At 40.5% G+C, this 27,742-nt stretch overlaps 1 protein-coding gene and 1 pseudogene across 2 annotated transcripts; both read right to left on the bottom strand.

Moving 5' to 3' along the window:
• Nucleotides 1-797: 797 nt before the first annotated feature.
• LOC124387585 lies at nt 798-12,406 on the bottom strand. 2 transcript variants are annotated; one of them, XM_046851997.1, is made up of 14 exons: nt 12,130-12,406; nt 11,091-11,209; nt 10,830-10,897; nt 10,399-10,510; nt 10,127-10,236; nt 8,318-8,429; nt 7,899-8,017; nt 6,525-6,636; nt 6,298-6,345; nt 5,550-5,783; nt 4,532-4,745; nt 1,789-1,856; nt 1,222-1,333; nt 798-1,121 (listed from the first exon to the last, which is right to left on the bottom strand). In XM_046851997.1, the coding sequence occupies exons 2-11, from the start codon at nt 11,102-11,104 to the stop codon at nt 4,730-4,732; spliced, it is 945 nt and encodes a 314-aa protein (XP_046707953.1). In that variant the 5' UTR covers nt 11,105-11,209; nt 12,130-12,406; the 3' UTR covers nt 798-1,121; nt 1,222-1,333; nt 1,789-1,856; nt 4,532-4,729. The 2 variants fall into 2 exon arrangements, with proteins under 2 accessions (XP_046707953.1, XP_046707954.1); XM_046851998.1 differs by lacking the exon at nt 5,550-5,783 and having other exon boundaries at nt 12,130-12,396.
• A 1,130-nt stretch (nt 12,407-13,536) lies between these two features.
• Nucleotides 13,537-25,176, bottom strand: LOC124387590 (annotated as a pseudogene).
• Nucleotides 25,177-27,742: the final 2,566 nt, after the last annotated feature.

Here is a 27,742-nt window from a genome sequence, read left to right as displayed (position 1 = left end):
GGAGATCATGAATACCTCCTCAGTTACTCGCTACGGTTTTAGCGTGTGTTCAGTTCAATGAAGCACTGGAACTATGGTGACTGTCTACTTGGATGAACTACATGTTTAATTGGGTTTGGAGGCCGCACTGATCCATGTGTGTCAATAAACATTACCTTTATCACCTACTCAGACTCTCAACCTCCCCCGTTTCTCCCCTACACGTGTGTGTGTGTGTGTGTGTGTGTGTGTGTGTGTGTGTGTGTGTGTGTACACTTTTCTATAATGACGACACACGACCTCAACCACAAGAACGGCTTTATTACTATATTTTTGAATAAAAATGTCAGTATTCTTTATATTCATGTAGCTGATGACACACTCAGGACCAACCTGTGGCTGAATGAGATATGAGATATGTTTAAAAGTTCTTCCCTGTAGGGGGCGCCACAGTGCATCATCCGTCTTCATACCCCCCAAAAAAGTATTTCCAGACACTTTAAACACCCACAGTATTTGTCTTAAATGGATAACATTTTTCTTTCACTTGAACTGGGAAGGTTTGGTGGAAGATCTCCTGCTTTAGAGCTCCAGCCCTACTGAACGTAATGAAAGTGACCGCTGACTGCACTCCAGAAATCTCCACAAAATCTACATCTTCCCAGAAGAGTGGAGCTCATGAGAACAGCGAATGGGAACTGGAATGTACATAGCAATCTAATGGTCAGGTGCAGGTGTATTAGGGAGCAGGTGGACATCTTGTTTCATGAATATCTCACATTTCATATAAGAAATAAATGTACAATTTACAATCAGCGTTCTGGTATTGATTTATTGTTTTAATCGTACATGTTCTGTGTACTTTGTCCACCACTGGGTAAAATACACTTAGTTTTTTGCAGACATCATGAACAATGTTGTGTCAATAATCAGGAATTCAGCAGAGTAATAACTCCAATGGTGTTTGAGCAGTTCTTTATGTTTCCAGATGAATTTATAAGATCAAGTTCTCCGCACAAGGGATTTTACCACCAATGCTGATTAAACCTTAACCCACATGCTGGTCAATTGTTCTCATGGTGTTCTTCACCCACTCTACCTGAGGGTCTGCACAAACTTGCTCACCGTTCTTTAGAGTAAAACTGCAGAAAGAAGTGTAGATCAGAGTAAATCTGCGATCCTGAAATAATCATTTTCTCTTCGTGTTAAAGTTCATGGGGAAGAAATACAGTGGAAACTTACAGAACTCCGGGTCTTAAACATTGACAGTCAGTTACTTCATACCCTGTAATGCGTCTTGCAGGGATCTGACGTCTCGAGGTTCTGAAGCAGCATGTGGTTCAATTGTAGTGATCTGTGTGGACATCAGACTTCACAGTGAACTGAAGCGACGCTGAAGAACAGATTCCAGCTCGTATTCTGCTCATTTTTAGTAAAAGAGAAACTGAATTTTTTTTTCATTATATTTACATTCAAAATGAAGTGATTGAATGGAGTAAAATCACTGAATAAACACAAGCCCCTGGTAAAACTCTCTGTACAAACACACACATTTATAGACACAACACATTCACCTTAACTGTTGAATTCTGTACAGCTGCTTTGAGACAGTGTGTGTTGTGAAAAGCGCAATAGAAATAAACTTGACTTGATGTGGAGGTTGAACAAGTAGTTCTGTGAATTTCATTTCCAATCTGAGAAACGTTCCAAAGCAACTGAGCAAAACTACCATGTGGCTTGACCCACTACTTAGATCTGATCTGAATTAAAAAATTAGCATCAATAAAGGAGGAAGTATGATGATCTTACTCTGAGCTGTTGTGAAGGTCTGAATGCAGATGGGAACCAGCAGGAGACCCGGGAAGAACATTTCTGCTCTGATATACAACAAAACCAACCACAATAAATTAGAAAAACTCCACACATGCTGAATAACGGTGGTTTACATAATCAGTAACACTGAATTCTCTCAGTACGGTGGCACCAGGAAAGGGGTGAGATCATTTAGACACCAAGTGAACAGTCAGTTCTGCTGTGTGTGAGCAGAAGCCTGGACCAGAGCTTCTCCAGAACACCAGGTCCTGTGGGGTTTAACTCCGTGATTAACACCTAACAAAAGTGCTCAAATGAAGGACAGACAGTGACCTGGTGAGTCTCACTGATGTGCATGAGGAGTGAATTCTAGATCTTTTGGTCCAATCCCAAGTTAGAGCTCCTGCAGCACCAAAAGATTGACGCTGGTTCTGATGGAAAGGAGTCAGAACACATAGACCATCACCAGTTACTGCATGTGAAGCGATCAGAAAGCTCCTACTGATCCCTGTGCACCACCTAAAGCTCCTACATGGAATAAAAGGTCTGGTCTGATAAACCACATTCTCTTTCACATCTGGATGCATGGGCATGGCTTACCTGGTGAAGAGATGGTGCCAGGATGCACTATGAGAAGAAGGTGAGCTGGTGATGCTCTGGGTGATGTTCTGCTGGGAAATCTAAGGTCCTGTTGTTAATGTGGATGCTACTTGGATGTTACATTCCACAAACAGACCCCCCGCATTTACTTACACTCAGAAGCAGTGTCCTTGTTCAGTAGGATGAAGCTCCCTGCACATCCTCACCATAACACTGTATTCAGGGACAATTTGAGGAACATCACAAAGTGCTCGAGATCTTTTAGATGTATTGGACAAACAAGTCCAATCAATGGAGGCTCTATGGGAAGTGGGACCTCAGTGGTTAAGATGCTGGACTTCAGAAGGTCTTGAGTTAAAAATCCCACCACCAACTATGCTGCCATTGCTGGGCCCTTGAGTAAGACCCTTAACCCTCAACTACTCAGTTGTAAGTAACTCTGGATAGAGCTTCTGCCAAATGCTGTAAATGTGATTAAATGGCTCCAATTTACAGGATCTGGTGAAAACGTCCCAGTGCCAGATACCACACACACCTTCAGAGGTTTGGGGACACAAGGATGATTTTAACACAGGTATATTAGTGTTTTATCAGGTATGTGCTTTGGATAGAGAAAAAAATACAATAATAAAAGATAATATTATTATTAAATAAATCAACACTGGTTCACTGGATTACAAACTTAAGCCAGTGGAAGAGCAGCAGTGGGGTGGAGTGGGAGAACTTGGGCAGGTGGAACCTGCCCTAATCCTTAGGATGTTGTAGAGAAGAAATCGACAGGAATGAGCCACATTAGCAAGTGAGGAAAAGGCTAGTTGATTGCTAGTTACCCAGAGGTTGCGAGTGGTGGAAAAAGAGGAGATCAGGGAGTTGTGAAGAGTTATTCTGGGGTTGAGTTTTAGATGATGGGCACTCATCGACGATGATATGTCTGCCTAACATGCTGAGATCCGAGCGGAAGCTGTGGTATCTGAATGAGAGCAGTTGAAGATGAGTTGAGTGTCATCAGCATAGCAGTGGTAAGAAAACCCATGTAAAAATATGACTTTATGAAGAGAGTGGGTATAGAGAGAGAAAAGGAGGGAATCAAGTACCGAGCCTTGTTGGACACCAGTAAAGAGTCTGCTTGGGGCAGATGTGGACCCCCTCCATGTTACCTGGTATGAGTGACCTTCTAGGTAGGAAGCAAACCATTCCCATGCTGCTCCATGAATTCCAAGGCTTCTGAGCATGGACAATAAGTGTTATGGATGATTGTGTTGAATGCTGCTGAAAGGTACAGATGACAGCTCGGCTGATCTGCAGCATGAAGTGTCTCATTGACAGCCAAAAGAGCCATCCCTGTGGAATGTGCCACTTTGAAGCCAGACTGGTTTGGGTCTTGGAGGTTGTTCTGTAAGAGATTTTAGAAAAAAAGGGGAGAAATCACAGCGGTCTGTATTTGATGATGTCTGAGGGATCCAGAGCAGGTTTCTTCAGCATGGGAATAACCCTCAATCTCTTAAAGCTAGACACATGGCCAGATGTTAAGGAGCCATTGATTACAGTGGTGAATGAGAGGAGGTCTTGTGAGAGGGTCTGGAGCTTATTTGAAGGATTGGATCCAGTGAAGAGGGGCAGAAATGATCTGGCAGATTTTTAAATCTTCTTATCATAAAAAGGAGGCAAATTCTTCAGCATGTGGAGAAGGGGGTTGAGTAGTGAAGAGAAGATGCTGTGGAGCTTCTGAGGATCTTGTGCAGAAGCTTTATCTTGTAGAAGGCAGTCTTGGCAGAAGTCACGTCCGAAGAGAGTTTAGACAGTAGTGCATGGTAAGAGTTAATTGTATACTAAGTGTTTAAGACAAACAAGGTGTTACTTAAATGTGTGTGTGTGTGTGTGTGTGTGTGTGTGTGTGTGTGTGTGTGTGTGTGTGTTTGTGTGTGTCTGTGTGTTTACCCTGGAAAAAAATTTCGACATACTTCCCTCTATTGACAAAACCCAATTTTTAGAAATACAGAAGTTGAAAAACCACAATAATTTCCTCAGTAAAAGTTAAAACCAAAAGAAAAGAATCGAATCTCAAACCGACAGCTTTTGCACAGGAGCAGGAAAAGGGTTCAGATGAGACAGAAATGAGAAAAAGTGGAAAAAATCTCACCAAATCTTTCTTTATGCTCTTTATTCTGCAACCTTTCCAACAGTGGAGCAGCAGCTGAAAGTAGTTTTCGGTTTTTTGAGGTCTTTACTCCCAGAGTTTGATGGTATTCCTCCGCCATCAGGGTCACATGACCACATTGATCACGACCTTCCTGGAATTGTTCACCATGAAAAAGTAGTCCTGAACCTGCTGTAATGTTCATACAGGATTCAAGCTGCAGGTACAAACAGGATAAGGAATCAGTGTGGAGACAAACAAACAAACATACAAACAATGAAATCGTTTTCTGTTATTATTGTACACATACACACGAAAACCATTGAGCAGAGTGTAATGAGTGCGTCTGGGGTGAGCTACTGTAGGAATGTAGATAATGTCTCGCTGTACTGATGGAACCTCGGAAGCCCAAAAGACCACAGTGCATTGTGGGTAAGTTGGATTTTGTGCGAGCATTGACTTAATAGATACTAAATGCCCTGTGTAAAGTAGTGAATGTAAGTTGAACTAACATGAGCACTGGAGTGTACAATTATGAGTGATGTTCTTTCTACAGTCTTATACAGTCATTTGAGATTATGGAACCAGGAGCTACTGAGCAACTCATAAAATATCTCAACATTTGAGATCATCACAGATCCAACACTAGTTTCTCTATGCCAGAGCCTTTAAATACTCTAAGAGGTCCTGTGTCCAAACTCCACATGAAGTGGGATCCAACTGGCACTGGTACGTCTCTAGATGGTTCAGGATTTTTGTGGGCATCTACTTCTTTAAAGTTCCACAATCTTCATGAGGTGTGAATCTCATTTACAATGAGTGCTTTGGGTACAAGTGATCTAATGTTTAAAAGTGTTTTCAGTTTTAACTGCAATAAGATCCAGAAATAATCTGGATCTTATCTTGATTTTACTACAGGAGGAGTAGACACAGTTTCTATAAAGTGGGCTGTGTGTTTACGTTTTTGTCATAATTATAAATTGCATGATGTCTTACTTTCAGTCAGATGGTGTGAACTTACTGGTAAGTGGGAAGGAGTCCTGACACTATGATTCTCATTGTGGGTGATGAGCAAAGGTGAATGAGGGTGTAGAGTTGAGGACTGGATCTATAACCTAAACTGTCAGTGTAAAACCCTGAGACCACAATATACCACAATATTTTGTGCTGCTGTGAGTCACAGGTTCCTACGAATGTTGGTGCTGGTTTGCAAACGGAGGAAAGCACTGAGGAAAAATTCCACACGTGTGAAATTCTGGAAGAAACAAATGAAAGAACGAGCTGAACATTGCACTAAACACAACACCAGGTCCTCCTTTAGTTGCATACATAGCAGCAGCAACTACTTTTTCAGGATCTACTGCAAGCTCAGGCAGTGGACTGGCAGGAGTTAAAGTTTACGATTGGTGGTTCAAACATCTTCCAGTCATGAACCTGCTGGAGTGGCTGCAACACTGATAATGTAGTGGATCTCACAGTGCTGGAGCAGTTTGTAACCAGATTTCCAGAGGGGACAGTGGAAAGGGTACAGTGCTACTGTAATCTAGTATCACTGGATGTGGATCATAAGGTACAATATCTGAGGGCAGGTGATTATTATCATCAGTTACATTCAAGCAATTCATTATGTACAAATATGAGTTACTAAAACTTTTACTTTAATAAAGTATATTCATTATTCTGTTACTATATTATTAATTTTTATTTTTTTATTCAGCTACTAGTTTATCAGCTGATTATAAATTTTCGTCAGGTAGGTCTTCACCCACTCATTATTATAGTTTGTACAAACACGACGGCCATCCTTTAGAGAGAAACTGTAGAGAAAGAGAGAGAGAGTTTATATCAGCGAAATAATGAAATCTTCTGAGCTTTAAATATCAGAAACCTCCAGGAAAATAAATAAATAAAGACAGTAATATATACGTAGCCATGATTACATCCATTTTCCTCTTCATGTAAAAGTTCATTTAAGAGAAATAGACTGGAAACTTACATGATTCCATGATTTGGAGAATGATGAGCTGTTTCTTCATACCCTGTAATGAATTCTGAATAAATCTGATCATCATGGAAACTGAAACAGCAATGTCCTGGTCCTCTGCCATCTGTGTGACAACATTTTTATTAATATTAATGTCACAACTGATTGATACTTATAATAATACTGATTAAATGCTGGAGTTTGCACATCACAGAGGAGAATTCTTTTTAAATAGTGAGCGAGCACTTTGGTCTTAGATTGTATAATTGTAAATTTATAAATCTGTAATGCTGTGAAAAATATCTAAAACCAGAATGCAATGATTTTCAAATACCATGCACAGTACATCTCCATGTTTCCTGATGTGTAACCGTCTCGACTGCCCTGGGTCTTCTTTGTCGTATTTTTATTTCATGATGCACCAAATGTTTCAAACAGTGAAAGACTGCAGCAGGCCAGTTCAGCACCCGGACTCTTTTACTAAGAAGTCATGCTGTTGTAATAGATGCAGTATGCATTTTGTTTTGCTGAAATAATGCATGGCCTTCCTTGCATCTGGATGGACGCATTTGTTGCTCTAAAACCTGTATATAGGGTTCAGCACTGATGGAGCCTTTCCGAATGTGGCAGCTGGACATTTACTATACACTAATACACTCAGATACCATCAGAGATGCAGGCCTTTGAACTGCTGATTGTAGGCCAGATGGTCCCGCTCCTCTTTAGTCCAGAGGATGTGGTGCCCATAGTTTCCAAAAGGCCAGGAGAGGATGGTGGTGTTTCTGGATCATATACACGCATAACTTCTTCTTTGCATGATAGAGATTTAACCTGCATTTGTGGATGACATGCAAACTGTGTCCACAGACAATCATTTGTGGAGGTGTTAATGAGTGTGTTAATGTTAAGGAGGTGGTAATGCAGTGATTTCCATTACAGAATCATCACGGTTTTAAATGCAGTGATTTAGGTGCTGCCTAAGGGTCCAAAGATCAGACTTTTTCCAGACTTTAGTTTTCGCGTTGCAATTTATTTTAATGGTGAAGTCATCAAATTCAAAATGACCTCATTTTTTTCATTAAAATTTTACTTTTACTCATTAGATTTTTTTCTATTTTCCACTGTGAATAAAATATGGGTTTATACGATTTGCAAAGCTTTGCATTCTGTTTTTATTTTCATTTTACAAAGCATCTACATTAGTTTGGAATTGGGGTTGTATAACTTGAGGCTCATAGCGATGATGATTTATTGTGACTGCCACCAAAAACAACCAACAGAAAATGAAGCCTTAAATCAGATTTTTGGAGATTCAAAAACATGACAGTCATTTAATAGACACTAAATGCACTAGATGTGTAAAGAAGTGATGTGTAATATACTGACAGTGACAGAGGAGTTCCTGCGTCTTTGCATTTTCGGTCTTGTCAGTTGTATTCATGATGTTCTGCACCCAGTTCTCATTGGGGTCTACACAAAAATTCCGATTATCCTTCAGAATAAAACTGCAGAAAAAAAAAAGTGGGGGAAAATGGTTCAAATGTTGGACTACTGATCAGAAAGTTGTGAGTTCAAATTCCAGCACTACCAAGCTGCTACTGCTGGGCCCTTCAGAAAGGCCCTTATCCCCCAATGAGATCATTGCAAGTTGCTCTTGATAAAAGCATCTGTCTAATGCCATAATGTATATAATCTGAGATTTAAATCTGCCAAACCCACAGGAAATTAATAAATGATAACAGTATTATACATCTATGATTACGTCCATTTTCTTTTCAAGGAGAAGAAACAGAGTAGAAACTTACATGACTCCATGATTGTTACACTGATGATCTGTTACTTTATACCCTGTAATGAGTCTTGCAGGAATTGGATGCACATGGAATCTGTAACAGCATAGTTGTGGTGCATGTGAATCTGTGTGAAAACAAAGACAACATCAGATGAATACTCTGATTCAATTCCGTAGTTTGCATTTACACAGGGTTTTATCGGTGTTGGGCGGTCAGGGCCAGCAAAGTCTTCTCTCTTATCAGAATTCAGCCTCTTTGTCCTGCCATGTCAATCTAATCTACCCAGGGCCTTCAAAGTCAGTCCTGCTGGACTCAGAGAATATTACCAACAGCTCTGTTTCTTTAATCAATCAGATTTCAGATTCTCCTCACAGAGCAGATCACTGGCCCAGAATAGCGTCAGCATTTTTCCGTCCTCTGATTGGTTGGTCAGAGGGAAACTGTTACAGCCAAGTTCGACTGGTAAAACAGGTGTGTAGCTGCACACATTAATACATCTGAGTTACACTTTTTTAGGCCTACGGAGGAAAATAAATTGATTTGGTCTCGGACAAACTAAAAAATCCATTGTGAAGAAAAGCTAGACATGGTGAGGAGGTCACCAACCCTGAAGCTAGCTAGCGTGTCTCAGCCCGGGAAAGGGTTTGATCTCCACTTATACGAGCGGTACCACTGGATTACAGCCTCTGGGGGGCGCTGCACATTATGAGTCTGCATCACTGGTGAGCAGGTTGTTTTATTTTATTTACATTTTAATGTTTTTGTCATGTTATTAGATGAATATTGATTCGGAACTGCTCCAGATGTTGTAGGTGCACAGTTGTGGTTGTAGTGTAGAGGTTTGGAGTCTTAACTGGGTTTGTTGTTTTAGTAAAATGGTTTTCACCTCCATATGTAAAATGTGTCTCTCACTGTAATACCATGTGATGTTATATTGTGTTTTTGTATTGTATTGATTTTTTTTATATTGTGTATTTGTATTGATTGTTTCTATAATTGTGATGTGATAGTGGTGGTATTAAGGGATGGATTAAGTCGGGTACGTCCACACTGATGGCCCAGGTACCAAATACACGGCCTGCTACTGGGTTTTACAGCAAACATCTCAGATTGAGAGAAAAAGCTGCTAAATATAAATTTTAGTTGTTTTGTTTTAGGTTTTTTTCTTTAATCTGAATTTAAAGCCAAAAAATCAGAAGGATACAGTGCTGTAAAAAAAGTATTTGTATTCCTGTTTTTTTGTTTATTTTTTGCATATTTGTCTCAGTTAAATGATTAAGATCATCAAGCAAATTGAAATATTACACAAAGATAATACAAAATGCAGTTTTTAAATAATTTCATTTATTAAGGAACAAAACACTGAGCAAACCTGCCTGGAACCGTGTGAAAAAGTAATAAGAGACTGGGCAAAAATGGCATCCATGGGAGGTGAAAAACCACTGCTGACCAAACCCCACAAAGCCTTGCCTAACATTTGCCAGTAAACATCTTGATTATCCCCAAGACATTGGGAACATATTCTGTTGACTGATTTTGAACTTTTTGGAGGTTGTGGGTCCCGTTACATGTGGTGTAAAACAGCATTTCATACAAAGAACATTGTACCAACTCTGAAACATGGTGGTGGTAATGTGATGGTCTGGGGATGCTTTGCAGCTTCAGGGCGTGGACAACTTGCTGTTATTGCTGGAATCATTCATTCTGCATTCATTCTGAGAAAAAATGCCGCCTCTCATCTCTATGAAAGTTGCTGAATGCTGGAGTTTAAAAAAACATAACCGCCACTTTAACTTTCAACCCTCTGTGAAATATACTGACCAAAACGTAGCCTGTCAATTCTATACATGATCCTCCCCACCCTCGTGTCCTCAGGGTCTGCACAAACACGACGATGGTGATGAAGATGATGATGGTGCTTTAGAGTAAAACTGCAGGGAAAGTTTAAAACAGTGTTAATCTGCTATAACGAAATAATCTGAGCTGTAAATCTCCCAAACTTTTAGGAGATTATTAAACAATAACAGCCGTAATCATGATTACATCCATTTTCCTCTCATGTAAAAGTTCAAATAGAAGAAATGGAAACTTACATAACTCCAGGTTTTGGACAGTAAGGATCAGTTACTTCATACTTTGTAATGAGTCTTACAGGAATTAGAGGTCTCTGGAATCTAAAACAGCAACTACCTCCTACATAGTCGACTGTGCGAAAACAGTTAGATTTATATTATATTATTATTTAATCGTTGTCATCAGTTCCTGGGTATTTTTCCACAAAGAGAAACTGGATTTCTATATTTTTGTTGATTATATTTACATGGGCAATAACTTGTTTGAATGGAATAATCTCAGCCCCTGGTAAAACTCTGTCTGTACAAACTCACTCATACACAGTTTCACAGACACAACACAATCATTTCTACTATTATTATTATTATTATTACATGTGGCTTGAACCACCACTTAGATCTGAGCTGAATGAAAGAAAACTTTTAAGAAGAAGGAAGTATGATGATCTTACTCTGAGCTGATGTGAAGGTCTGAAGGCAGATGAGCAACATCAGAAGACCAGGGAAGAACATGTCTGCTCTGATATAAAACAAAACATATTCAAATTCAAGTAAAAATCTTGTCTTTGATTTTATATAGAAATTGCTGTAACACGGAATTCTCTCAGAATAGTGGCACCTGTAAAGTGACCTGACCAGGAGCCTGGACCAGAGCTTCTCCAGAACACCAGGTCCTGTGGGGTTTAACCCAGTATGCAGTGATTGGTACCTACCTAAAGTGCACCATGGAAGGACAGACAGTGACCTAGTGATGTGCATGAAGAGTGAAGACTAGAACATCTGGTCCGATTCCAAGTTAGAGCTCCTGCAGCACTAAATGTTGATGCTGGTTCTGATAGAAAATAGTTAGAAGACACAGAGCATCACTGTTTGCTGCATATGGAGCATTCAGAAAGCTCCTACTGCTCCCTGTGCACCACCCAAAGCTCCTACAAGGACATGTAGAAGCATTAGAAATGGACCATGGAGAAATGAAAAGAGGCCTGGTCTAATAAACCACCATTGGACTTCAGATCAGAAGGTCATGAGTTCAAACCTGACCACCACTATGGTGGACCACCACTGCCATTGCTGGGCCCTTGAGTAAGGCCCTTAACCCTCAACTACTCAGTTGTAAGTCACTCTGGATAAGAGCTTCTGCCAAATGCTGGAAATGTGATGAAATGGCTCCAATTTACAGGATCTGCTAAGACCATGTCAGGGTCAGATACCACACACACCTTCAGAGGATGATTTTAATGTTATGGCTGATCAGAGTATATCATTATATCAGTCCTTTTGATCGAAAAATACAACAAATTATTATTATTATTATTATTATTAATAATAATAATAATAATAATAATAATAATAATAATAATAATAGTAAGCAGCAGATATTGAGAAATAATAAGGATATTTTATATGTGGAATAAAAGGCTTTCTTTTCTATGTAAAAAAACAATAAATATATAATGTTATATAATATTTATATAATATAATATAATACAAAAGAACAGAAGAATGTGTGAATGTGATGAATTGTATAGTAAATGTTTAAGAGACAAACATGGTGTGTGTGTGTGTGTGTGTGTGTGTCTGTGAGTGAGAAACATTTCGACACACTTCCCTGTACTGAAAAACCACAATTATTTCCTCAGTAAAAGTTAAAACCAGAAGAAAAGAATCGAATCCCAAACTGACAGCTTTTACACAGGAGCAGGAAAAGGGTTCAGATGAGACAGAAATGAGAAAAAGTGGAGAAAACCTCACCAAATCTTTCCTTATGCTCTTTATTCTGCAACCTTTCCAACAGTGGAGCAGCAGCTGAAAGTAGTTTCGGTTCTTTGAGGTCCCCAGAGTTCCTCCGCCACCAGGGTCACATGACCACACTGATCACACCTTCCTCACGATGTTCACCATGAAAAAGTAGTCCTGAACCTGCTGTAATGTTCATACAGGATTCAAGCTGCAGATACACACAGCTGACTGAGGAATCAGTGTGGAGACAAACAAACAAACAAACAAACAAACAAACAAACAAACCAACCATGTAGTTTATTGACAAAAATCCACCAAGAATTTAGATACGTAAGCGTTTAAAGAGTTTAAACACGTGAGCTGTGATAAATTAAATGGAGGATCATCAAAGATGTATGCAGATATGTGGTGGTAGATAAGTGCAAATATGTGTGTGTGTGTGTGTGTACGGGAATGATACATTACAATGATAAGAGCCCAAGCTGATGTCTGTACACCACCAAAGCTCCTACAATGGACTCCTGAACATCAGACCTGGACCATGGGACTATAAAGCATGGATGCTCCCACTCACAGCATACAGGACTTGAAGGATCTGCTGCTAACATCCTAGGGTTTCCTCTAGAGTTCTTGTGGAGTACAGGTCTTGTCGGGTCAGAGGTGTTTTGGAGGAACGCTGAGGAACGCTGGGGCAGGTGGTTTAAATGTTCTGCCTACTCAGTTTATATTAGAACTAAAATATTTTTCCGATGTGCGAATTTGATTTTTATTCTTTTAAGTATAACAATTGAATAAGAAGAAGAGGAGCATGAGGAGGAAGATGAAGACCAAAGCGTTATTACTTTCATTTTTTTATTTTGACTACAAAACAATCCTAAAGTGCTTCACAAACGACATCCAAAACACAGACATGTAGCAAAAAACAACAACACAGCTAACGGCATGAAATCTGTGGCGAGTTTACTGTGTACTCAAACCACTCACAGTTGTAGGACAATGTTCATCAAAGGTGCAACAGCTGAAACATCATTAGCAGGACTTTAGAGAATAATGAAGACGAGTGCAGCTGGAATATCGACCACACTGAATAATATTAATATACATTACATAACCAAATATACAGCTTACTCAAGTACAATATACGGCCAATTGTATTCAGACACCTGGCTTTCCCACCCAGATGAGGTTCTTCCCAAACCATCAGCACAATCATGGAGACACACAATTTGTCTTTGGACACAAAAAGTCTTTGGATGCTGAAGCACCAAATTTTCCCCCTCACTTGAACTAGGAGGCCCAAACCTGCTCCAGCATGACGATGCCCCTGTGCACAAAGCCAGCTCCATGAAGATCTGCTTTCCATGGGTTGGCGTAGAAGATCTCCTGCTAAATGAGTTTGGGATGGATGTAAATGCTGACTGCACCCCAGGCCTGACTTTACTAACACCCTTGTAGCTGAATGAGTCTCACACAAATCTCCACGAAAAAAATCTCAAAGAACATCTTCCCAGAAGAAAGGAGCTTCCAACAACAACAAATGGGGACTGGGATGTTAATGAATCCTATGTGCAGGTGTCCAACTTTTGCCATATAATGTATGTAGGAGTTTCTCAGCATGATGTAGGTTGTGTGTTGTTGTGGATGGGTTTTTGTTTTAGAGATATTTTGTACACAGGAACAAAAGTGTGAAGCCATGCGGAGTAAGTTGGGGGTTACAGGAAGATTAAAGCCCCCCTTAATATAAACCAAAAAATCTGTTTTTTTTAATGAATTTCAATTTAAGCTACCAAACTGATAAAAAGTCTGTCGAGATTAAAACAGTCGTATCTGGTTTTAGACTTTAAAATATAATGTGCTTTCAGTCCAAAATTAAAACATACATATAGTATATATATATAAAATGGCTAATTTGAGCTCAATCATTGAAAGAGTCAGACGTTTGATCAGAAGGTGATAGTTTCAGATTTTCAGCATTACCATCTTGTCACCTTTGTGCCTTTACCCCTTGATTTCGTGTAACTACAATGTAAATTTCATTCGAATTTTGGTACACACACTTATCCAAAGCAACGTATAATTATTTATACATTTGAGCGGGGCCTTGCTCAAGGGCCCAATAGCAGTAATTTGGTGGTCTGAGGATTTGAACTCACAAACTTCTGATACAAAGTCTAAGACCAATAAGGTACCCATTTTCCCTATTCATATATTAAACATGTTGAACAAGAAGCTGTGACAAAAGCACAAGCGTAACCCAGGATTCTGTAACTATAGAAAACTCTGCTAATGAAGGTCTGATGTGCAGGAGAATGGAACACTGAACTACATCTGTTATTCACATACAGTAAATTTCTCATACTTAGTATGTGCAGGAGCGAGAACTTTTAGAACATTGCTCTCAAATAGACGTGGAAGGTCATATTTAAGCAGCGGATTAGTACTTTTATTCAAGTACCTCTGATCTTAGACAGTAAAAAGTCTGCTGGAGTAAGATGTAGATTGCGAAGGACCCTGGCTTTCTTAAAAAAACTAGAGAATTATGAAGTTATATCTGGCAAGATCAACTCAAATGGTGGACATTATCAAGTTGATGGATACATGAGGTTGCTGTAGAATATAATCCTATTATTTTACATTGTTTTTAAAGATCTGTCTGCAATATTTTCTGTGAAACGTATTTTATGTTTTTAAATATGCATGTGCAAAAATATGCAAATAACAACATGGTCATTTAACCCACCATCTTCTACTTCTTCTTTCGGCTGCTCCCATTAGGGGTCACCACAGCAGATCATCCCCATTTAACCCACCATAACCAAATTAATAAATGTTTCATGCAGCATCACATGAATACCCATGTAAATAAAAAGTTCTTGTCTGGGTCCTAAAAGCAAATGATGGTATTGGGATGTATCTCCTTTTGATTGTAACCGGCTGATTTTTGGCTTCAACATATGATCCGCAATCAGCCAACGGATATACACCAGGCAGGACATGTGAATTAATTAAATTATTTTCTTACAGCAGCATCTGCCAAGGGTAGAGATAAATCAGGCGTCAAAGTTGATGTGTTGTAAGCAGGAAAAAATGACCATGAATAAGGAGCTTAACAAGGGTCAATTTGTGATGTCTAGACGACTGGGTCAGAGCATCAAAACAAAAGGTATTGTGTCATGTTTCCTGCCATGCTCCAGTTAGTACCTAGCAAATGTCACTGGTTTTCCAATTGTCCTACTGTGGGGCACATTTGAAAGGTACTAAACTAGTGGAACACCTCACTAGACTTGCCTTGAATAAAAGACTGCCTGTTTACTTGCTAGTTCATTATTCCTAGCCCTTGACAGGTGCCACATTATCGACCTGATTGAAGACATCGCGATCAATCCTCATGTCTCAAGAGCATCCGAGTTCTTTCGTGCGTGAACTCGATGGTGTGTTTTTAGAGTGTTCAGCTGATTAAAACTCTTCCCGCACTGGGAGCAGACATACGGCCTCTCTCCCGTGTGAATGCGCTGATGTATTTGGAGATAAGTTTGGCGAATAAAGCTTTTGCCACACTGTAAGCAGTGGTACGGTCGTTCTCCCGTGTGAATGCGCCGGTGTATTTGGAGACTGAGCAGGTGTGTGAAACTCTTTTCACACTCCGAGCACTGATAGGGTCTCTCTCCGGTGTGAATGCGCTGGTGTGCTTTGAGAGTACCTCTTTTAGTAAAACTCTTCCCGCACTGCGAGCACTGATACGGTTTCTCCCCCGTATGGATGCGCCGGTGCGTTTGGAGAGTACTCGGCTGAGTAAAACTCTTGCCGCACTCCGAACAGCGGTAGGGCTTCTCGCCCGTGTGGACGGTCTGGTGTTTCTGAAGGTGACCAATTTGCGCAAAACCCTTCCCGCAGTATAAACAGTTATACGGCTTTTCTCCAGAGTGATGGTTTTGGTGCTGTTGAAGGTGCCCCAGCTGGGCAAAGCTCTTGCCGCATTGTGAGCAATGATAGGGCTTCTCTCCCGTGTGAATGCGCTGGTGTGTCTGGAGGGCACTTTTGTGAGAAAAGCTCTTGCCGCACTGCGAGCACTGATGCAGCTTCTCTCCCGTATGAGTGCGAAGGTGCGTTTTGAGGTTGGCTTGCCGATTAAACCTCTTTCCGCACTCGGCGCAGTGGTACGGCTTCTCTCCTGTGTGGATGAGAAGGTGACGTTGGAGAGCGCTGTGGTGAGTAAAGCTCTTCTCACACTCCGTGCACCGATATGGCTTCTCTCCTGTATGAATGCGTTGGTGTGTCTGGAGGTTCGTGTGGTGATTAAAACTCTTTCCACACTCCGAGCACTGATACGGCTTCTCCCCAGTGTGAATACGGAGGTGCTGCCGAAGAGTATTGCGGTGACCAAAACTCTTCCCGCACTCCAAACACTTATACGGCTTTTCTCCTAAAAGGAGCTGTGGAGGTGTTTTCAGATCAATTTCTTGAGTAAAACCACTCCCACATTCTGAGTATTGGTGAAGATCTTCCTCCACAGGTTGGTGATTGATGCTAAAAGATAAATTGCCACCAGGGTTCTGCTCACTAGTGGAGCATATTGAAGGCATCATGTCTTCATATTTAATTTCTCCTGGTGCCTCATAATGGAGGATCTCGATGTGGTTGTGGAGTTCAGTTTGAGATGGAAAGGAAAGTGGACACAAGGCACAGGGGAAGATGATCACAGTGCTGTTCATTTCTGTAGATAAAAAAAAGAAAGTAAAAATTAAAAGTGTTTATGAGAACACAGTACACCGTTCCAGTGTCACGAATTAAGGAGAACAAAGACGTGTTCATTATTTTTTATAAAGACCTTTTAGACATCCCACTTCAAACATATGGATCTCAACTGACAATCAAAGAGGGTTTTTAACAGTGTGTAGAAAAAGCCAGCCTCATCTTTGTATGCTAAAAATATGAGGCAGCAGCAGGTCACGTACGATTAACCGGCAGGTCAGGCACACTGGACAGCAACAGGTCAGGTACAATGGACAGCAACAGGTCAGGTACAATGGACAGCAACAGGTATGGTACAATAGACAGCAACAGGTAAGGTACAATGGCAGCAACAGGTCAGGCATACTGAAAAGCAGATGTTCAGACAGACTGGGCAGCAGTAGGAATGTGGTAGCTCAGTGGGTAAGGCTTTGGGTTACTGATCGGAACGTTGGGGTTCAAAATCCAGTATCGCCATGCCTCCACTCTTGGGGAGTCCTAAACAAAGCTTAACATATCATAGCTGACCTGCGCTCTGACCCCAGCTTCCTAATATCGCTGGGATATGTAAAGAAAGAATATCAGTGTGCTGTAATATACATGTGCCAAATATAAAGTACCTTTCTTTCTATTTTCTGTATACTGGGCAGCAGCAAGTCAGAGATGCTGGGCAGCAGCAGGACAGGCACAATTAGGCAGCAACAGGTCAAGTATACTGAACAGCAGTATTTCGAATGTATAGAATGTATAGTATAGATTCGAATGAATCAAAATTTCAATTACTAAAAATCAAATAAACCACCAAAGAAATATCAATTTAGACCTAATGTGTTCTCTCAATAAAAAGCTCTTTGGCATCAATTAAAGAGCAAGATATTATTTTGTATTTGGATGTGGTTAAATTATATCTGTACATTCAAACTTTTGATTTTTTGTACAAATGAGTTGCCATTGTGACAATGTCTGGCTATCATGCTTTCATAAATTCACAAATAAATTGAAAATATTTACATTATAAAAGCTAAGCATGTTAGTAAAGAGGCACCCCGTGGTGGGTGGCAGATTGATGATCTAAAATATTACTGATTAAACAAGCTGATGTAAGTCTATTGTTGAGAATTTGATCATCTCCGGGAACATTTATCTTGGTAAAGTGTTGTGGTGCACCTGGTGTAAAAATGTATCCTGAGTTGCATGTTTTTGAGCAGTGGAAGTAACCTGAGAAACCTGGAGGAAACCCAGAAGAACACAAGAAGAATGTCACCAGAGCTCAGTGTTGAACCAAAGAGCTATCAGGAGACAAAATTACCCACAGTGCCGCCCTGCTGGTGAGAAATGGTTTTACTTCTGCAGTACAGTTAAAGAGGATGCCATGGAGGATTGTTTACTACATCAGATTTCAGGCTGAAATTTGTGCTTATGCTTAAATGACTCCATTTCTCATATGATGCCCCATTTTTAACATTTAAATGTTAATATTTAAAGGCTGGGTCTGGTTTTGTTTTTCTATGCCATACAATATAGTTATCATTTCCATCAACACTGCGATGATGTGAGGTCTGCAATTATGATCACCTAAACAGGAAAATGTAAGCAATGACAGGTATCTTCACTAAACCCTGTTAGAAATAATGTCCATATAAAGAGATGTGAAACAGAGATCCAGTCAGAACCTGAGCAGCTCAGAACTCAATTTCACTTGGACTTACCTCTGGACTTGAACACATTGGTCCATGCATACCCAGCTCAGATTGTGCTGTTGTGCTAAAATCCTCTCAAGTACCTGCAGGATTTGGTATGAAGTGCGAAAGGATGTTTTTTTTATTCCTTCTTCTTTTATTTCAAAAGAATCTGTGTAGTACCGCCACCTACTGGGCTGGAGAATGTAAAAATTCATCCCAGCCATGTATGAAAAGAAGAAAATCCAATAAATCCCCCTCAACCAAAATATATTTGATAGCAGGAGGGAGGTCCTTTATAAATATAACTCAATGAGGGATCTGGTGGCCAGGGGACCCCTAGCATAAAGTGTACCTCATTATTATAATTATTACTGCTACTGCAGTTACTAATGTCATAAAGTGCCAAACCATAACGTCATACAATGAAACTATGGCCATTGTTAAAAGCCTAATATACATATAACTGGTTTTCCTGATCCTGCTGACCACAACCCATCTATCTATCTATCTATCTATCTATCTATCTATCTATCTATCTATCTATCTATCTATCTATCTATCTATCTATCTATCTATCTATCAAACTGGTTAAGCCTAAGGATTTGAGTGACTTTGACAAGGGCCATTGTGATGGCTAGACGTCTGGGTCAGAACATCTCCAAAAACTGCAGCTCTTGTGGGATATTTCTGGTCTGCAGTGGTCAGTATCTATCAAAACCGGCGACAGGGTCATGGGCGGCCAAGGCTCGTTGATGCACGTGGGGAGCGAAGGCTGGTCCCGTGTGGTCCGATCCAACAGATTAATCCAAGTTAATGCTGATGTTAATATATAATATACACACACAAACAATTTCCAATATTTAGAAACATAACCCGTAATTTCTTCAGGTTTTCTTTATTAGATTATTGGATAATGCTGAAAGAATTCACAGACTTGTATTCACACACCGTGTTTTAACACAAGTTCACCGAAAAGACAAAACCAGAATGTAGACTAAATAGGAATCAAAACAGGAAGGTTATGAAGCAGAAACGTAATCAAACAACAGTATTGGATACAACACTAGAATAACATCAGTGAAATGTCGAGAAAAGTGAAATGTTTAGAGCTTACCTACATTATATAGACAAATGTACTGAGACATAGTTGTACAGCATGTCCTTGGATGTGGTAGCATCAAATCTTCCCTTCACTTCACCTAGGAGACCAAAACCTATTCCAGCTCCATGAAGATATGCTTTACATGGGTTGGAGTGGAAGATCTACTGCTATAGAACTCACCTACATCAGTACCTGCCTTTAATAACACCCTCGTGGCTGAATACATCTCCACAAAATCGGGGGGAACATCATCCCAGAAGAGTGGAGATTATTAGAACAGCAAATTAGGGAATAAATGTGCAATGGTATGTTTAAAAGCACATACCGATCTTATGCTAAGGGGTTCACAAACTTTTGCCAATATTGCGTCAGCTATGACTTTTGTGTAGTTTGTTCCACCACAAACAAATGTTGATTAAAGATGAGCATTTTATGTTGATGAGATTTTTCTCAGGTAATGGCAGGCTATCACATATAGGAGGCGCTATATTGTCCTCTTCAATGGATGCTGATCAATATATAATCTGGTGGGACGAAATACAGCTCAAAAAGCCTACAAACAAAAAGACCTTGCCAGTAGAGCAGGGCGTATCCATTCTAGATCACATTCTAGAAAGTACTATTTATAAAATGAATACAATATCTTCAAAACTACTTGTAGTTTTTTGTTTTAAATAAACTATTCTACACATATCCATAACACAAAGAGACTGGTGCAAAAAGCTATGAAACACCTACTTTAAAGTGAGGGGCATTTCGGGGGATAAACATGCCCTAAGTGCTGAATAAATAGAAAGAAGAAAATGAAGAGAGTATAGGACACTATCTTACACTTCGCTCAGCTCTCAGCAATTTCAATTAGTGTTTAAATTCTATAAAGTCTAAACTTAAACCAGTCAGGAACTTTCCAACCATGTTCATTAAAATCAACCTTTAGTTTTGGGTTTACTTCCAAAAGGACCAAAATGAACTTCTGGGGAAACTTCCTTCAATACTATGATTTTTCCAGAATCCAAACCTAGAAAGGAAGAGAAATTTGGCTTTCTCAGAAATCTTAGCGAGGGATCTCACTTCTTCAAACCAATTCTTGAAGACGTTCCTCAACAACAGCTAGAGTAAATAATCTGGATCTAGATCTACCAAATAAATGACAACACAAAAAAGAACTTGCACAATATAAACTCAATGATACACATGATTGCTCTAAAGTAGAAGTGTGTACAGGACTCTTCTTTGTACTTCTCCTCCAATGGCTAGAGAAGGAGTTAGGAGAAACCTCACCTCCTTTTAGAACAAGCAAACTTCAATCACTATGACTAGTGATCATGTTTTTTTCTAATAATCAAAGAATAACTGCAGTACAAATGTAAGCGCTCAATGAATAGGGTCTTTCTTTGTCCTGCAAGCTTAATATACAGTACATTAACGGCAGATGCCCGTCTCCGGGGCGACTTTTATATCAGTCATTCAACTGAGCATCTTTAGGGCCCCCTTGCTCAGGGGCCCATGAGTAGCAGCTTGGTGTGGCTGGAATTTGAACTCACAACCTTTCGATCCAAATACCTCAACCACTAAACTACCACCTCCCCAGTACGACTTCCCAGTACGACTGCTGACTTCTACCTGCAAGTAAAAAAAAGATAGAACTATTACTTTATCAAGCTATAATACTTTATAAGGTATGCATTCGAATAATAAAATATTCACTGTACTGTAATCAGACAGAAGATTTCTCTCCGGCGTGATCGCGTTGGTGTATTTGGATACTGCTCAGCAGACTGAAGCTCTTCCCACAGTGCGAGCAGATGTACGGCTTCTCCCCCGTATGAACGCGCTGGTGAACATTGAGGGTACTCTGCAGGCTGAAACTCCTGCCGCACTGCAGGCAGTGGAACGGTTTCACTCCAGCGTGAATGCGCTGATGTATCTGTAGGTAGGTCCAGTAATAAAAACTCTTCCCACACTGAAAACAGATGTAAGGTCTCTCGGCCGTGTGAATGCGTATATGCGCTTTGAGGGCACCTCTTTCGGTAAAGATCTTTGCACACCGTGAACAGCGAAACAACTGTCTGGTGTGAGCAGGTTTGCGCTTGTGATCCACTCGCTCGAAACCCTTTGCATACTGCGAGGCACGCGGTGGCTTTTCTCGTGCTCTGTGAACGCGCTGGTGTTGCTGCAGATGACCCACTTGAGCAAAATGCTTGCCGCACTGCAGGCAATGATAGGGCTTCTCTCCAGTGTGGACACGCTGGTGTACTTTGAGAGTACTCAACAGACTGAAACCTTTACCACACTGTGAGCAGACGTGAGGCTTCTCTCCCGTGTGAATGCGCTGATGGATTTGGAGATGGGTTTGGCAGTAAAAACTCTTCCCGCACTCTGAGCAGTGGAATGGTCTCTCGCCTGTATGAATGCGCTGATGGATCTGGAGATGGGTTCGGCAATAAAAACTCTTCCCGCACTGCGAGCACTGGAAGGGTCTCTCTCCAGTGTGAACACGCTGATGGATCCGCAGGCGGCTCCGGCAATAAAACTCTTTTCACACAACGAGCACTGGAAGGGTCTCTCTCCCGTATGAATGCGCTGATGGATTAGAAGAGGGCTGCGGGAATAGAAACTTTTCCCACACTGTAGGCACTGGTAAGGCCTTTCTCCGGTATGAATTCTCATGTGCGCCTTCAGGCTACCACTTTTGGTGAAACGCTTTCCGCACACTGAGCAGCGGTACGGTTTCTCTCCCGTATGAATCCGCATGTGTGTTTTAAGAGTACCGCTTTCGGCGAAACTCTTTCCGCAGAGCGAACAAGGAAATGGTTTCTCTCCTGTGTGGACGGTTTGGTGCCGTTGAAGGTGACCCACTTGAGCAAAACTCTTTCCGCAATGAGAGCAGTTATAGGGCTTCTCTCCAGTGTGAATGCGCTGGTGTTGTTGAAAATGGCCCACTTGGGCAAAACTCTTCCCGCACTGGACACAATTATAGGGCTTCTCGCCCGTGTGGACGCGCTGGTGTATTTCGAGATTACTTCGGTAAGTAAAACATTTTCCACACTCCGAGCACTGATGGCGGTTCTCGCCTGTGTGGACGCGTTGGTGCGTCCGGAGATTAGCTTGACGAGTAAAACTCTTGCCGCACTGCGAGCATTGATAGGGCTTTTCCCCCGTGTGGATGCGCTGGTGTTGTTGAAAATGACCGGACTGCGCAAAACTCTTTCCACATTCTAGACATTTATAGGGCTTATCCCCAGTGTGGATGCGCTGGTGAACATTGAGATTAGCCTGGCAATTAAAACTTCTCCCACATTCGGTACAGCTATACGGTTTCTCTCCGGCTTGGAGCTGTTGCCTTGTTTTTAGATCAGTAAAACTACTACCAGATTCTTGGTTTTGCTGAAGATCTTCCTCCACTGGTTTGAGATCTGTGCTAGATGGTAGATTTCCGCTAGGGTTCTGCTGACTTCTGGAGCATCCTGCGGGCGTCATGTCTTCATTTTTAATCTCTCCAGATTCCACATAGTGGCATGTGTCGATGTGAATGTGGAGGTCAATTTGAGATTTGTAGGAAAGAGAGCACAAGGAGCAGGAGAAGAGCTTTTTGGTTTCGTTCATTTCTGGGACGGGAAAAAAAAGGAACAATTGTTCAGTACCGTTTAAAACAAGATTTATATATACATACTCACCATCCACTTTATTTGGAACAATTGTGTAGGGGAAAGTAAATTTTTATCATTTTATGTAGTCAATCAATATTGCATGAAAAAGTGCCATTATTTCTCCAAAAATCACCACAGTTACAAATGTGATCTTGATTTTATACAACACTTCAATAAACCAGAAGTTCATATTAAGAGACATAAACCACGTTGCCTGTTTTTGCTCGATTTTACCAACAAAAATAATCCAAAACAAATCCACAGCACTGTTTTGCGTCTATGAACAACATGATGGCGTTTCGTGAATGAATCACCCGTTTAAATAAATCGGTTCAATCGCAATGATTCACTTTTAACAGTGACTTGCTGCCCCCTACTGGCGGTTTTAATTTCACATTTACAGTATCTAAATTTTTTTTTAATAATCTCAAGATTCAGTGTTCAATGTTTTATGTTTAAAATATAAAAACATTATCTTTGCATTTGTACGTGCAGGTTAAAGCATTACATGTCCCTCTGAGCAGCATTAAACAGTGTGTAAAGACATAGGAATGCTACTTTAGATGCAGTTTTGTTGATTCTGTTTTCATTTGCGTATTAACAGTCAGAACTTATTATTATTCGAATGGCTTTATAAATGCAAAAATGCCTATTAAAAGGTACAAATTAATGTAAACTCATGATGTGTCACTGCTGTGAACTGGCCACCACACAGAGTATGAAGAATTTTAAAACTATTAGCAGTCAGCAGCACAATAACACACTCAACAAAATATTGGCTAATTTTCATTATCAATAAAAAACCAAGGAATTTGGGGATACAAGATAATTAACTATGGCACAAGTCCAGATCACCTCGTCTGTGCAGTCTGAAATGGCAACCAGTGGTCAATTTTAAGAACATCGATGGTTACACCTGCATACTATTAGAAAAAGAGATGTTTCTCAAGAAACTATGAGGATAATGATCATAGAAATCCACCGTAAAGGAGTTGAACACCGGCGCTCGCCAGTACTTCAAAATATTTCGACTTTATTCTCAAAATACCATGATTTATTCTTACACTACTACACTTTTAATCTTATAATCCAAGATTTATTTTAAATGTGGCACTAAAACTTAAATCATAACAATGAACTCAATTAGCTGCAAAACTGTTTAATGTTGATATCAAACTTTTTCCAGACTTTTGTTGCCCCGTCCCAGCTATTTTTTTTTATCTTTTTGCAGCAATCAAATTGAAAATGACCTTTTTTTCCACCATAAAATGGTACATTTCCACATTTTCAGCATTTGCTATGTTTTGGAATTGGGGTTGTACAAAGTTCCTTCATTAGTCAACTCCACTCACCAGCACATGGAAGTGTTTAAATCCCTTTAACTGTATAGAACTAATACTCACATATCTAAACATCTACCCGTCTCCTGTCATGCATGCAGAAGATGTCTATCAGAACCTGCTGAAGGATGTGGAGACTGCAGGCAAAAATCCCCAAATCTTCAACACCACCACATTTATATCTACATTACTGGTCAAGTGTGAAAGGTTCAACTGCTGTATTGGATATTTGTGCACGTTAGAAACCTATGAGGAGCCTGAAGGCCTGCATGAGCTCCAGGCAGGTTTCTGAGAGACGCTCAAGCTTTTTGTCTGTCGGTCAGTCGCTTGGGTCAAGTTATTTATTTATTTTATATTATATTTATTTATTGTAGATAAAAGGCGACAGGACGAATCCATTCAACATCTCAGAAAAATCACTTTCACTTTCACTTACCTGAGGATTCCAACATCCACGAGTTTATCGCCTTTAATGTGATTATTTATCAATCCGATGTGATTTCAGCCTCGGAGAAGAAACGCAGGCAGAGGGAGATGTTTTCATGCAGAGACGATGCTTCAGTCCTCGGGAGAAAAAAAAAAAAAACGCTCATTTAGCGCCACCTGCTGGACTGGAGTTTGGAGAAACGCGTCATAACAGACCTCCAGAAGTGTTCAAACACATGCGCACCAGATGTGCTTCTGCTCCATAAGTTTGAGGAACACACTTGTCAAGGACTGGTAGCACGGAATTTACCACAAAACAGCTCCATGAAGATCTACTTTCCATGGGTTGGATTGGAAGATCTCCTGATATAGAGCTCCAACCCTATTGAACAGTTTGGGATGAATGTGAACGCTGTCTGCACCCCAGGAACCTCCTCACCTTCTCACCTCCATCACTACCTGACTCATTATAACAGCACATTGGGACTGAATGTGGAATGAGATGTTCTTATGAGAAGATATGAGAAGTCATATCCTCACATGGGTTTTCTTATCACTGCTATGCAGATGATACTCAACTCATCTTTTCTTTCCCTCCATTAGATACCACAGTTTCCGCTCGGATCTCAGCATGCTTGTCAGATATATCTTTATGGATGAGTGCTCACCAACTAAAACTCAACCCCAGCAAAACAGAACTGTTGATCATTCCAGGTGATTCATCTCCAGGTCAAGATCTCCAAATAACCCTACATGACTCTCTGCTCTCCCCTTCAGCCACTGCTCGTAACCTTGGGGTAACTATGGACAATGAACTGTCTTTTTTCCCACATGTCGCTAATGTTGCTCGTTCTTGTCGATTTCTTCTCTATAACATCCGAAGGATTCGACCATTTCTGTCCATACAGGCTGCCCAGGTGCTTGTTCAGTCTCTTGTCATTTCAAGACTTGACTACTGCAACTCTCTGCTGGCAGGTCTTCCCCTGAACGCTATTCGTCCACTACAAATGATCCAAAACGCAGCTGCACGACTTGTGTTTAATCAGCCCAAGTTCTCCCACACCACCCCACTGCTGCGCTCCCTTCACTGGCTTCCAGAAGCTGCACGTATCAGATTCAAAACACTGATGCTTGCCTACAAGGCCAAAAATGGACCAGCACCATCTTACCTCAGTGACCTCATCACATCTCGCACTGCACCACGCTGTCTGAGATCCTCCAGCACTGCTCGACTGGTACCACCTTCTCTCAGAATGAGAGGTAAGTACAATTCAAGGCTCTTCTCTGTTCTGGCACCGAGGTGGTGGAATGAACTTCCCCTAGATGTCCGTACAGCAGAGTCCCTGATTATCTTTAAGCGACGACTGAAGACCTTCATCTTCCTGAAATACCTAAATTAGCACTTTCCAAGTTTGTAGAATTTGAGTTATAGTTATATTAAGTTTGTAATCTTGTGTACAGTGTAGATTTATTCATTACTAGAGATTTAAAGCACTTTTGTACGTCGCTCTGGATAAGGGCGTCTGCTAAATGCCACAAATGTAAATGTAATGTTCTTAAAGCACATACCACACTTATGCTCAGGTGTTCAGTATTTGGCATGGCAAATATAACAACAATAATCAATTAAATTAAATAGTTACACAAAACCTCCTATATGTGGGTGATGCACAGTGTTAGTAAAATAGTCAAATGACTTGTATACATTAGACCAGGGGTCACCAACGTGGTGGTCGCCTGCAAGGACCACATGAGTCGCCCGTGAGACTTTTCTAAAAATAGCTGTTTAACCACAAACTAACCACAAACTACAGATCCCATAATGCAGCGCTTCAGCTCCCTTACCGAACACTAGACTACCTGGGAACATTCCAGCGTCAATCAAGTCGAGCTTCTGTTGATGTATTTAACCCTATTGTACAGTTATTGTGAGACAGCGCCTCACAGTGGTGAAGAGAAAAGTTGACACTGAGTAGATGTTTACTGACACTGCAGGTGTTGTGCCTAATTCAAACCCCCGGTCTGAAATCAACCCCCCTTCGCGTGCAGGCGGACAGTACCGTCGTATTTCCTGTAGATGGCACTAAAAACACGGAAGGCAAGCTGAATGTAAACCCCCTGCCTAAATTCTACCAGATCTCTATTTCTTTTTCCTCCATATGTAGAGTTACCAAACTTGCTGTGATACAAATACACAAGTAATAATATTTAATGCACAAAGTTTTGTTCGATTTATACAGACAGCTCTATTTTTCAAAATGTCCAAAAATCTCGAGCTCATGCATGTAAAACTTACAAAACCATACAAAATTAAAATCCACTAATAGAAGAGGTGTGTAAAAGTGTTACTCCTTTATTTCTACTTTTGACAGGCATGACACAAAAAGTGCACTTGTGATGTCGCCTGGATACATGATTGGTGGTACCACCGTTTGCAGCAGTCACAGGCAGTCTGAAATGTAGAGACATAATTTTCTTTAAGGCACTAGACAGACACTGTAACCAATAATTAAATTGTGATAGATCGTGAATAATCTTGCCCATAGAAAAGAGTAAATACCCAGATATTATCACCACTTATCTCCCCACAGACATGCACAGCTGGCTCAGGTCGTCTAAAATAACCAATTCAAGTGAGAAGATTATATGATTTGCATTGAATGTACAGTCAGTGAATGTACATTTAAAATGTAC

This window comes from Silurus meridionalis, chromosome 6 (genome assembly GCF_014805685.1).
Source record: "Silurus meridionalis isolate SWU-2019-XX chromosome 6, ASM1480568v1, whole genome shotgun sequence".
NCBI classification, from domain to species: Eukaryota; Metazoa; Chordata; class Actinopteri; order Siluriformes; family Siluridae; genus Silurus; species Silurus meridionalis.
Note: the sequence above shows the minus strand (reverse complement) of the source record. Positions and strands in the feature narration are given on the sequence as shown.

Excerpts from the sequence above, each read along its gene's own strand:
- LOC124387585 (XM_046851997.1), bottom strand. Across the intron at positions 10,511-10,829 it reads GACCTTCACATCAGCTCAGA|TCGACTATGTAGGAGGTAGT; the intron begins GTAAGATCATCA and ends GTTTTCGCACAG. Across the intron at positions 6,346-6,524 it reads TCTCCAAATCATGGAATCAT|TTTCTCTCTAAAGGATGGCC; the intron begins GTAAGTTTCCAG and ends CTTTCTCTACAG.